The sequence below is a fragment of the Castor canadensis genome, chromosome 19, assembly GCF_047511655.1.
Source record: "Castor canadensis chromosome 19, mCasCan1.hap1v2, whole genome shotgun sequence".
In the NCBI taxonomy this organism is placed as follows: Eukaryota; Metazoa; Chordata; class Mammalia; order Rodentia; family Castoridae; genus Castor; species Castor canadensis.
Window position 1 is genome coordinate 3,042,264 of NC_133404.1, and position 12,106 is coordinate 3,054,369.

At 40.8% G+C, this 12,106-nt stretch overlaps 1 protein-coding gene and 1 non-coding gene across 12 annotated transcripts in view; both read right to left on the reverse strand.

Annotated features, from left to right (window-relative positions):
• Window positions 1-387: 387 nt before the first annotated feature.
• On the reverse strand, window positions 388-469 carry Trnav-aac (transfer RNA valine (anticodon AAC)). The gene has a single exon. It is a non-coding gene; the product is annotated as a tRNA-Val (tRNA).
• Window positions 470-6,550: 6,081 nt separating this feature from the next.
• The window catches only part of Myo9a (myosin IXA), a 242,541-nt gene continuing 236,985 nt past the window's right edge, over window positions 6,551-12,106 (reverse strand). For all 11 annotated transcript variants that reach the window (XM_074061667.1, XM_074061666.1, XM_020181924.2 and 8 more), the window contains 2 exons: window positions 11,604-11,746; window positions 6,551-11,001 (listed from right to left, as the gene is read on the reverse strand). In XM_074061667.1, coding sequence (XP_073917768.1) covers window positions 10,541-11,001; window positions 11,604-11,746 — 604 coding nt within the window. In that variant the 3' untranslated portion in view covers window positions 6,551-10,540. The remainder of the gene's footprint in view (window positions 11,002-11,603; window positions 11,747-12,106) is intronic.

Here is a 12,106-nt window from a genome sequence, read left to right on the forward strand (position 1 = left end):
ATCTTTATGTATAAAATTCCCCTTTCATGTCTTTTATTGTTTCCCTTATTTCAGTTAGCTGTTTATTTGTAGCCCCTGAGTTCATTTAGCTATTTATTTGTACATCTTTTAGTTCTTTTGTTTGTATTCTCTTTGATTTAATTGAGATGCTTATACATGTTTTGTTGATCATTTTTGTCATCATTCTTTTGAGGTCAGTATTTGAGATTTCAACCACTTAACTATCATTCAGATCCTTTGTTGTGATTGTTGACTTTGAAGTGTTGTGTTGCCTTTTTCATATTTCTTGTGTTTCTGTGTTGAAATTTGTTCATCTGAAGTCAAGTCATTGGTTAGAGGTATTAGCCACCTAGTCTTTCAGCTGAAATTATTCTCTATGTTCTGGGAAGACTGGGTAATCCTGGGGTTTGAACCCAGGGTCTCGTGCTTGTTAGGCAAGTGCTTTACCACTTGAGCCACACCCCCAGCCCTCAACTTTTGCTTTTGTTTCCTCTGCTTTGGGGCCCTATTCAGAAAAGTCATTTTCTGTACCAATATATGAGAGTTAACCTGATGGGTTCTTCTAGTAGTTTCAGAGTTTCAGGTCTTTGATACATTTTTGAGTTGACTTTTGTGCAGAATGAAAGACAGGGATCAAATTTCAGTTTTTGCCTGTGGGTAGCAAGCTTTCCAGCACCACTTGTTGAAGAGGCTGTCCTTTCTACAACGCATGCTTTTGGCACCTTTGTTGAGAACCGGTTGGCTGTTGATGCATGGGTTTATTTCTGGGATCTCTGGTTCTTTCTGTTGGTCTGTCTGTTACCAAAAGCATGCTGTTTTACTATGGCTCTATAGTCTGTCTTGAAATCTGGTATTGTGATGCCTCCAGCTTTTCTCTTCTTGTTCAAGATTGCTTTAGCTATTGGGACGTTTTGTGCTTCCTTATGAATTTTGAGCTTGGTTTTTCTAGTTCTGTGAAAAATGTCAATGTTATTTTGTTGGAGATAGCATTGAATCTGTAGATCACTTTGGATGGTATGAACATTTTAACAGTATCAGTTCTTCAAATCCATGAACACAGGGATCTTTGTCTTAATGTTTTCTTTAATTTCTTTCATCAGGGTTTTGCAGTTTTCATTGTAAAGGTTTTTTCTTATACTTTCCCTGATTGTTAATAATATTGGGCAGATTTTATTATTATTGTTATTTGTTTTATGGCCATTATTTGGTGGATGGATTTCTTTCATGATCTCCCAGTAAATTTGTTATTGATGTATGAGAAGGCTATTTATTTTTCTTTTCTTTTTCTTTTTCTGTGGTACTACAGTGTTAACTCAAGGCTTCTCTAGTGCTTGAGCTATGCTTCCAGCCTGGAAAGTTACTGATTTTGTATCCTGTAACTTTGCTGAATCCATTCATCAGTTTTAATAGCTGTTTGGTGGAGTCTTTAGGTTTTTCTATGTATTGAATCATATCATCTGCAAACAGAGATAACTTACATTTCCTTTAGTATGACCTTTCTTTCATCTTGCCTAATTTCTCTGGCTAACACTTCTAGTACTATATTGAATAAGAGGTGTTAGAGCGCTCAGCCTTGTCTAATTCCTTATCTTTGAAGAAATTCTTTGTTTTTCCCCATTCAGTATGACGTTGACTGTGGGTTTGTCATACATAGCCTTTACTATGTTGAGTTGATCTTTCTATACCTTATTTCTTCAAAGTTTTTTTTTATCATGAAGGGATGACTTATTTTATCAAATGCTTATTCAGCATGTATTTGGTGATCACATGGTTTTATCTTTCATTCTGTTTGTGTGATATATTCTGTTTATTATTTTGCAGACATTGTAACCTTCTTGCATCCCTGGGACGAAATCAACTTGATTATGGTCTATGATCTTTTTGAAGTTCTGGTTTAATTTTGTTGAAGATTTTTTGCATCTAAGTTCATTAGGGATATTGATCTTTCCCTTCACTTCCCTTCCCCTCCCTTTTCATGTCCTTGTCAAGTTTTTGTATGAACCCAGGGTAATGTTGGGGCCATACAATGTGTTTGGAAGGGTTCCCTCCTTTTCAAGTCTTTGGAATAGTTTGAGAAGAACTGGTGTTAGTTGTTCTAAAAGTTTGATAAAAATTCTGTTACAAAACCATCCAATCCTTGGCTTTTCCTTGTTGGATTTTTCTTACTGATTGAATCTCATAATTTGTTATTGGCCTATTCAGGTGTTTTAATAACCTTTTGGTTGAATTTTAGTGGTCATCTGTGTCTAGAAATTTGTCTTTCTTCTGGGTTTTCCATTTTATTGGAATATAGTTTATCAAAATAACCCTTAAAAATCCTTTGTATTATTAGTCAAAATGTCTCTGATACATTTGTGGTTTTTTTTTCTTGGTTAATTTAGCAAAATGCTTGTTGATTCATCTATCTTTTCAAAGAAAAAAGGGTTCCATGGATCTTCTGTATTTTTTTAGCTTATATTTATTTCTGATCTGATCTTGTTACTGTTTGAGATGCATCATGTTATTTTAAATCTTTCGATTTTTTTGATGTAGGCACTCATTAACTTTTTAGTGCTGCTTTTGTTGTACCACAGGTTTTGATAAGTTGTTTCCATTTTCATTTGGTCCAAGAAAAACTTTTATTTGCTTTTAACTTCCTAAATGATCACCCTGTTCAAACAAAAGTGTGCTATTCAGTCTCTCTGTATTTGTATTCTGTTGTTGACTTCTACTGTCACTGTACTGATTAGGGAAAATGCAGGGTATGGTTTCAGGGTGTTTTTTTTTCCCCCCTTTGGTGGGAGGGACAGGGGTTTGAACTCAGGGCTTCACACTTGCAGAGCAGGTGCTCTACTGGTTGAACCACATCACCAGTCCCTTTTGCTTTGGTTATTTTGGAGATGGGGGTCTCATGACCTATTTTCCCAGGTTGGACATGAACCACAATCCTGATCTCAGCCTCTCAAGTAGCTGTGAGCTACTGGCACCCAGGTGATTTCAGTTTTCTAAATTTGTTGATTGTTTTGTGGCCTAACATATGGCCAATTCTAGGGAAAGTTCCATGCACTGATAAAAAGAATGTGGATTCTACAGCTGTTGGATGGAATGTTCTGTAAATTTCTGCTAAGTCCATCTATTTGTAGTATAATTTATCTCTGAAATTTGAGTTTTTTGGTCTGGTGCTATTGAAAGCCCCCACTATTATTATATTGGTGCTTATCCCTCCCTTTATGTCTAGTAGTGTTAGTCTGATAAAATTGAGAGCTCTGACATTGGGTATGTATAGATTTGCAATCATTCTCTCTCTCAATTAACTGATCCCTTGACTGTTATGTAATGACACTTTAGTCTGTTTTGTTAGATGCAAGTATAGTTACTCCTGCTTGCATTAGGATTCCATTAGCTTGGAATATAATTTTCCAACCTTTCATTTTCAGCCTCTGTGTGTCCTTACTGGTGAAGTGAGTTTCCTGTAGGCAACATTTGTTGTGTCCCATTTTTTAAATACATTCAGTCAATATATATCTTTTAATTGGAGAGTTTAGTCCATTTACATTCAAGGTTATTGAAAAATGGGAACTTACGCCTGTCATTTTGCTGATTTTCTCTAGCTGTTTTAAACATTTTTTTTCTTTGCCTCTTACTCATTTTTATAGCTGGGTGGTTTACTGTATTATGTTCGATTATTTTCTATTTCTCTTCTGTCTGTTTACTCTTCTACCAGGAGTCATGCTTTCACATACTATCATGATGGTAATTGTATTTTTTTTTTTTTTCACTTCTGGATAAAGGACTCTTGCAAGCATCTTTTGTGAGGCTGGTTTGATTAAGATTACCTCAATTTTTTGTTTATGTTGGAACGTATTTATTTCTCCTTTACTTTTAGAGGATAGCCTTTCCAAGTATAGTAATCTTGGTTGGCAGTTACTTTCCTTTAGGACACAGAAAAAATGTCATTCTATCTCCTCCTGGTCTGTAGATTTTCTGCTGAGAAATCTACTGTTAGTCTAATGGGGTTGCACTTAAATGTGACTTGTGCTTTTCTCTTGCAAATTTAAAAATCCTTTCTTTGTTCTGTACTTTTACAGTTTGACTCTATGTCATGGTGAAGATGTTTTCTGGTGATGTCTATATAGGTTTCTATAAGCCTCCTGTACATGGATGTCCATGTCTTTCTCAAGATGAGTGGGTGGGGCAGGACTGGAACCATGGAGTTCTTTCCCTGACCTTTCAGTGATAAGCACCCATGCACAGTGCTGGAGGGAGGGAGGCACGAGTAAAGTGTTTGACTACCTTTAGTTTTACCATCAGTGTGAATCCACATCTGACTGATCTACCCCTTATCTCAGAGGGAAAACCAGATCCAAGGAACTTGACTCTTCCTAAGGGTATTTGGATAGGAGCTAAGCACTGTTAAAGTACTGTTGAGATTGTTAATTCCATGGGTGGTCTTCATTGTAAGCACCCTTTAATTCCTTCCCCTGTAAGAGGTCAAAACTGTTGGGAGTAAGCCATCTGACCCTTTGAGTGACAGCTGACAGACTCTTCCCTCATGCCTGGCTCCCTTGAGCAGGGAGCTGTTGGCCAAGCAGCCCTTTCTTTGACAACGCTCCATGGTAACTTTGAGGAAACTCCACTCTAGCTGCAAGGACCACAACCACAACTGCTACTGAAACCATGGCTTCTCCTTTAGGAGGCTCCAGTCATAACCAGCTTTGGAAGACTCCAGCAAGACAAGCTTCCTCAGTGGACTCCAGATGACCCTGCTCATTTTGCAGCTATTCTCATCAGGACAGGAGGGGGGAGCATTTCATCAGTACTCAGCAAAAAACTTGTGATTGGTGCAATGTGAGGCTTGTGATTGGCCCATATGTTAAAAGCTTTTGATTGGTACAGCAGAAGCTATGCACATGCAGGATTGTAAATGGTGAAATTACTATCTAAGCACAAACATGCCACACCCCTCTTCTTGCTATGTAAGCAGGCTGTTCTCCACACTTTTCAGGTTAGTCTGGGAGGCTTTGCTTCTGTGCACACTACTCCCTGGTGTTTCAACAGTAGGCTCTAATAAAGGATTTTCTTGATGTTCTTTTGCCTACTTATGGTCTTTGCCACAGGTAGAGTGGGCTGAGCTGGTTGCATCAAGAGCAGACAAAAACCAGGCTTCCAAGTCTGGTTGTGGCAGCGTCAGTGAGGAAGTGGTTGAGGAGTCCCAGGGAGTCATCAGGTGAGGAGGGTCCCGGTACCCAAAGCTCTGAACTGTAACACCAAGAGGTGGCTAAGGGTTCAAGAGCAACTGAGGGCAAAATCTGTAAGAAGCTAAGACTCCAAAGGATGGTGGAAGTAGGGAAGGTGAGAGATGGTGGAGAAGCTGAGACTACAAGAAAACGAGAGGCTGTTTAGAGCCAAAGGCAGGAGCTGAGACTAGGAGGACTACAAGTCACAGTCACTAGGAGAGCTGGAGGGAGCTGCCAAAGGATCAAAGAGCACAGAGTCCAACACCCAAAGATCAGCTGCTATAACTCTAGCCCCTAGGTGTCGGTACTCTTAAACCCAGAGCACTAAGCCCCTGCATTGAGTGCCGGGAGCAGTGCACCTCCAGCTTTCAAAGCTTGGAGCAACAGGCCTCTAGTCCTCAAGGTGTACTGCTATAATGAGCCTCTAGAACTCAGCTCAGTATGGGAGCTGCCCCTTGCATATCTACAATTTCTATTGAGATAGAGCAAAAGAACCTCGCCCCCCAACTAGGCATTATTTACATTGAGGGGAGCACCCTCACTCCACCGTCACACCTGTGCCCTACAATGTGAAACACATGGTGGATCTAAGTCACAGTCACTCGACTGAGCCAAGCTTGGTTCACAAGGCAGCTACCTGCAGCAGTGTCTGTGGGGTCCCACGATGGAAACATGTAGGGGTTTCTGTCCCATGGAGTAGTCCAAATTCAGACAATACAGCCCTTCTCAAGATGGCTCCTGGCTACAGCACCCCAAGGGCTCACTGGAGATGATGTACAATGCTTTCTCAAAGAAAGGCAAAGTGTGTAGATTTCAGGTTACTTCTCTCACAGCCTGTGAGGCCCATGAAAACTTCCCACAGCTAGTACTGTCAGCATCCAGTATTGCCAGACTCTTCCACTCTTCCTCCACAGAGGGATGGTTCCTCCTTCCGCAGCTAAGCCCCTTCAGGGTGCCAGGAAGTTTTCTTACTATGCTTTTGTCCTAGGTCGCTGAGTCTTGCAAGGTTCGTTTCTCTCCTGCTGATTTCCAGTGTTGTCCCATTGATCACTCTCAAAATGCAGAAAAACCCAAACTTTTGTTTTTTTCTTGTGGGGGAGCCATCTTGACATCCTTTCTAAATTAAATATTGACAGCAAGCAACCTGCATCCACTATAAAGGCCAGCACCTTGCACCTCATCTTCATTTGAATTCAGTTGGGTTCTAATAAATATCCCTCTGCACCTGTCAATTTGGGATTGGGGCCTTTTCTTAAAACCTCCTGAGTGTAACTAAGAAATTCCTGAAGTTCTTTGGGGTTGTGAGTTAGAAAACAAACCACACGTATTGCTGCTTCTGGAAGCTTTGTTCTTTAATGAGCCTTGGGGTGATTTGTTCACCAAGCTGCTTGTGTGTAGCCATACAGTGCATATTTTGAGTGACACAAACTGCACTTTATACAGATGTCTTGTCCCTCCCCAAAGGAAATTACAAAGTGCCTGTTGATTGCATAGTCAGCTCCATGGGTGAGATCAATCATTCTTCCTATAGAATTGTTCCATTAACCAGTAAAATGGCATAGTTCACAGGATATGTCCTTTTATAATACAGTCTTTTAAAAATTTACACTCAGCATACTTATAAATTACTTTAAATCCATTAAAATAATATAATACTAATCTGTAGTCCACACCTTTCCCATTTTACATACAAATACTTGGTTCAAAAGGTGCAACTTTTATATGACCTAAGTGGGCTGATAAATAGGCAATAAGAATGGATGGATAAAAGGTGACATGCCTATTGGTGGGGCTTTTTTGAAAAGCTTTAACCAAGAGATCAAGAAGGCCTAACAGACCCATTTCCACAATCATCATTTTGCCCTATACCCTTTTAACACCAAATCGTATGTGGGAATGGTATCAGACAAAAGCAGGAATTCTAGGGGGCATAAAAAGTCAGGACTCCTACAGGTACCCAAGAATTTTACTACCAAGGCCAGCATGGTACTGGGGGACAGTGCTGGGGAGTTACCACAAGTGTAAGGTGGACATCACACTTAATACAGAATGACATAGGCCCCACATCCAGCTCACCACCAAGAGGAGAAAAAGAGGGGAATGAGAAAGCCGTCTGCACTGTTTCTTCTTACAATTACAACTCTCTTAGCTTTGAGCACATCCTGAGAATCCTTCCTTCTCTAGTACAGAAAGTGCTTGTGAAAGGTGCATATTCATTAGTTAAGTTAAAAAACACACAGCCTGCAGGCCCTGAAGTGGAACTGCAGAACCTTGCCGACCACATCTTTTCGGCACACTTCTATGACCTCATCTTGGACCGTGAAAACCCTACTGAGACCTCACACAATAGTGTTCACTAACTTCCAAGTAGTGTAAGAGCTGTGGCAGATTTCCAAAGGCTGGAAAGTGGAGGGTCTAGTATCCCATCCCCTGACCTCAGGTCCTCTCTCTCTCTCTGCAAGGTTCTAGATGGAAGGCTGTATCTCCCAAAGTGGCCAAATAATCAAAATGGCAGGAATACTGTAAACCAAGCATGTCCCCTCCCTGAATCCTGCCAGTATTTATGTTGCTTCACCTCAATCTGTGCCTGTGCGATAGAATGAAGTTATACTTCTCTGTTTCTGTTACATTTTCCATGATACATCCACAATTGCAGGGACATGTTAGCCTTAGTGGCAAAAGAGAAAACCCAGGTTTTGTTTGGAGTAAAATGCTCCGATTCATGGGCTCAAATGTGGTGCAGTCCAACTGCTGCCATGCAGAGGCTTCCTTTGAGACATCTGAGATCACAGACAAGCAGCAGAGGAGAGGCAATGGGGAGCCATGGATCAGACGACGTGAAGGTACTATCTGAATTGTGAGTGACTGAAATGCAGCATCACATTGGGACACAGCTTTAGCCACATGGAGGACCAGTTAAGAACAGACATGGAGACAGAAAGTTTGTCAGGTCAACAATGCCTGTTATCCTACGAGGACAGCTTTCTTTCCATCAAGGGAGGGGGCACACTTATAATTGTGACATCTCCCCCCCCATCCTATCCTGGCAGCTTGTTAAATGACTAGAAATCCACAAAACTGGCAACTGAAAAGACAAATTTTTTTTAATTTAATTTTATCAAAATTCAGGTTTTAGGTCCCTGAGAAAAATTATAAAGTCTTTTTAATATCCAATCACCTACTTCCTATAAAGTGACGTATGTAAATAGTTTTTAACTGCCCAAAACTTATCTTACAAAAAAAAAGACCAACTACCCCCGCAAAAAAACACCCCAAAAACAAAAAGCCCCAGAACAAAAACTAAAAACAAAACAACAACAACAAAAATATACCACAAAGATTTAGATGGGAGAACATGTGCCCAGTTATGTTCTCCGGCAACTCCTCTGGGACAAAGGACATTTCATGGAGGGCAATCTTTTTTTTTTTTTTTTTTTTTTTAAAAACATGGGATTTAACTAACATTCTAGAGCAAGTAGACAGTAACAGTTAACACCCAGCAGCACATCACTCTCCCCAAAATACTGATACACAGACCGACTGCACACCAGCCAGGGCCCGTCGTGCTGAGGGCCTTTCCTCTAGGAGAGTCTCTGAAATTCCTATTTTGAAAGGCTTGAAATTCGTTACTTCTCAAGACAACATGAACAAGGCAAATGTTTGCGAGATAGAAAGCAAGCCTAATGTTTACTGACAACCTCAAGAGCTATGCAGGGCAATGCTCCAAGTCTGACCGTGGGGCTGGCTACAGGCCACTGAGGCAGTGGCAGGAGGCTCAGTGTCATGTAACAGGGGAGACTCTGCCTTAACAAAAGATTTACTACTTTCATACTTCAAGGAAGTATGAAAAGGAAGAATAACCAAAATTCAGGTTATAGGTGGTAAAGGCTCTTTTCAGAACAGTGCATGTGGTTGTTAGACAAGATATATTTTGTAACTTTAAAAGTAAACATTTTCACATATTTATCTCAAAAAGGGTTTTTCATTTTACATATATTATAAATAGCAAAAACAGATTTCCCATCCACAAATGCCAGGATGCTTCAGATGTTGTGATAACTTAGGTATATGGAGACCACCAGTGATGAAACAGATGATCTTCTTCTTCCCTTAGCCAGGGGTGAAGGGCTCTCACCCCTGTCCAATGGCCCCTGTACTGCAGGAAGAAATTCCATGGAAGGAGGGAACACAAGGTTAAAAAGAAATAGGCATACTATACATATATATTTACAGTAAACTTCAGTAACCAGTATATTAACAAAAATAGCTTCAAGTAGTCCTTGATTTTTTTCATCTATTTAATACTGATGGTCTGAGGAAAAAGACAGAAGTTAGAAGGGTCATATTAAAAACTTGAAAACAACTGGCAGCTTTCTGTAACACTTATTCATGCAATGTTGTACGTGAGTGTGTGGGCAAAGGGATTAAATGATCCGAGGTGGGAATCCACCAGCAAATGAACAGGCTCACATGTGGTGTCAGTTTAGTCTATACAAAGAGAAAAGCCTGGACTGATTGGGATGAGACCTTTATGTTTAGGGGTCACCTAAGTGTCACTAAGACATTAAAAAAAAAAACTGTAAGAATCTGATCAGGAGATATCAGAAGAATATGGCTACTGAAACTTCAGCCCATACAATGTATTTGGCAGGAACTAACCAGGAGTAAAAACCAGCATTGATTATTATGATATCAAACATCATCAAAAACAAAGCATGTACTCTTCTTCACTGTATAACCGGATAGCTGAGACATGCTCTGATGGCTTAATGCAAGCAATAACTTTTTTACTTCTCCCAGAATATAACATGAAGTGTTTTTTTTCAAAATTTTAAAATAGAGGGCTTAGATTTTTAATTATAAATCCTTGGAAAAATTATATTCTACCCTAGCTCTTAACTAACCCAAAATAACCCCAAAGGCTTCTGTTTTCATGGTTAAGAAAGGTTTATGTTTTCTTCAAATGCCAGAAATCAGAGGATCCCTCAGGACCACACTCTCTCTCCCTCTACTAGCTCAACATCTATCTCTGGGAAGGGAAAGGAGAGTAGGGGAGAGGCAACTTCTGCTGACCTAAATCCCTAGGCCCTAGGTTGCTTTCTTTAGTGAAATCTCAACTCAAATACAGCAGCCAAGGCACAGCTGGCACCATCCCCAGCAGGCTTCAAAGAGGCCTTTCCACTTCTGTAGGAGACCCAGGAATTCAGCACACAAGGTCGTAGCTGAATGGTGAGATCGACTATTGTGGATGAGGTGGTAAGAGGAGGCCCCAAAGATGGGCTGTGTCTACCACACTAGTCATGAAGGGACACACATCTGTCAGTTCAGACCATAAACTCATTATTTCCAAAGAGTGCTAGCTGTGGGGTGGAGCTGCAGTCCGGCTCCACAGCTTTCTTGCGGCCAGACATGACTGTCCCCTCTGGGGTCTCTTTGGTTTTCTGAGGTGAGTTTTTCACATTCTTTAGCTTTTGTTTGCCCTTTTCAGGGTTGAAGGTTCCTCTGCTGATGAACTGAGGCTTGTCTTCCAGGGATCTGGTCTGGCCCAATGGTCCTTCCACTCCCGCGGCCTCACTAGCTGAGGCAACTCGGTAGAATGGAGATTTGGAATAAATCTGAAATCGTTTTCTGGTGCCATGAGACGATGTAGTGTTAGACAGAGATGAAGAAACTGTGGAGTCCACTGAATCCACAGAGTCCTGTTGCTTTCTTAGCTGCTTTCGCAACTTGCTTGAAGGTTCAGACTTGCCAGCTATCTTCAGGGAGCAGAGTGCTAAGCTTCTCTCTAATGCAAAAACAGAGACTATGGCTGTACACAACAGTTCCCTCTGAGCAACACAACATAAAGAACACGGGTCACTGTTAGCACAGGAAACTCAGTGGGTAAAAGTTGCAGGGTCCAGGCTGATCTATTCTGTGCAGTCAATTCATAAAAAGAGCTCTCCATCTATTTCTACATGTCATTTCAGTATCAGCCTTGAGGAAGTCTGGTGTTTGACTATCACTTAAAATACTGCCAAGATATGCAGTTGGCTTGGTCTGCCTGAGATATGCCACCCAGAATATAGTCTTATCTTACAGTGGGGCACAATTCTTGCAATACATCTTTACAAAATGGACATAGGACAGCAAGACAACATATACTGTGATGTCTGACTTTTTCCTGTTAAATATAGGAGAAAATGTTCAATTGCCCAAACACTGCATTGCACTGACAGGATGCTCTCATGTACTGTTTATGTGAAAGACCAGTGATTCATTCATTAGGACTGTCATCTTTCCGTGTAAGGCCAGTGAGTTTTTAAAAGGGACTCTATCTTAGCTTGGGAATTCGTCTTTGTTCTGTGTAAAACAATCTGGCATCCTTGGTCTAATGTGCTCACTTACCTGATCTTTCAGAGACAGCACCTTCAGACTCCATATTTAAATTTTCTGAGCTATCAGCAGTCCCAATGGAGGCCTCAGACTCAAGGGTTTCATCATCAGAGGCACGGGGTTCCAGTACAAGCATCTCAAATGTTAGCTCCTCTCTGTAAAAGAAATCAATAAATCTATTAGCATTTGATAGTAAGTGGAAGAAGGTAACAGGAAGAAAGACCTTCCATGGCAGTCAAAATCTAAACAGCGAGGACAATCACGTTTCTTACTGTCCCCATCCAGGGTGGTCATGAGGACCTTTAAGCCAAAGCAATGATGAAGGCTAAGACAATATGGATGTAGGCAAGGTGAAAGACAGCAGGTCTAGACCAACGAGAGGGGTTGAGGACAGGTTGAGGACAGGCTGAGGCAGGCTGAGGACAGGATGAGGACAGGCTGAGGACAGGCTGAGGCAGGATGCTGTGGATATGAGATATTTTGGTAAAATGAACTCTAGTCAGGAGATAAAGATT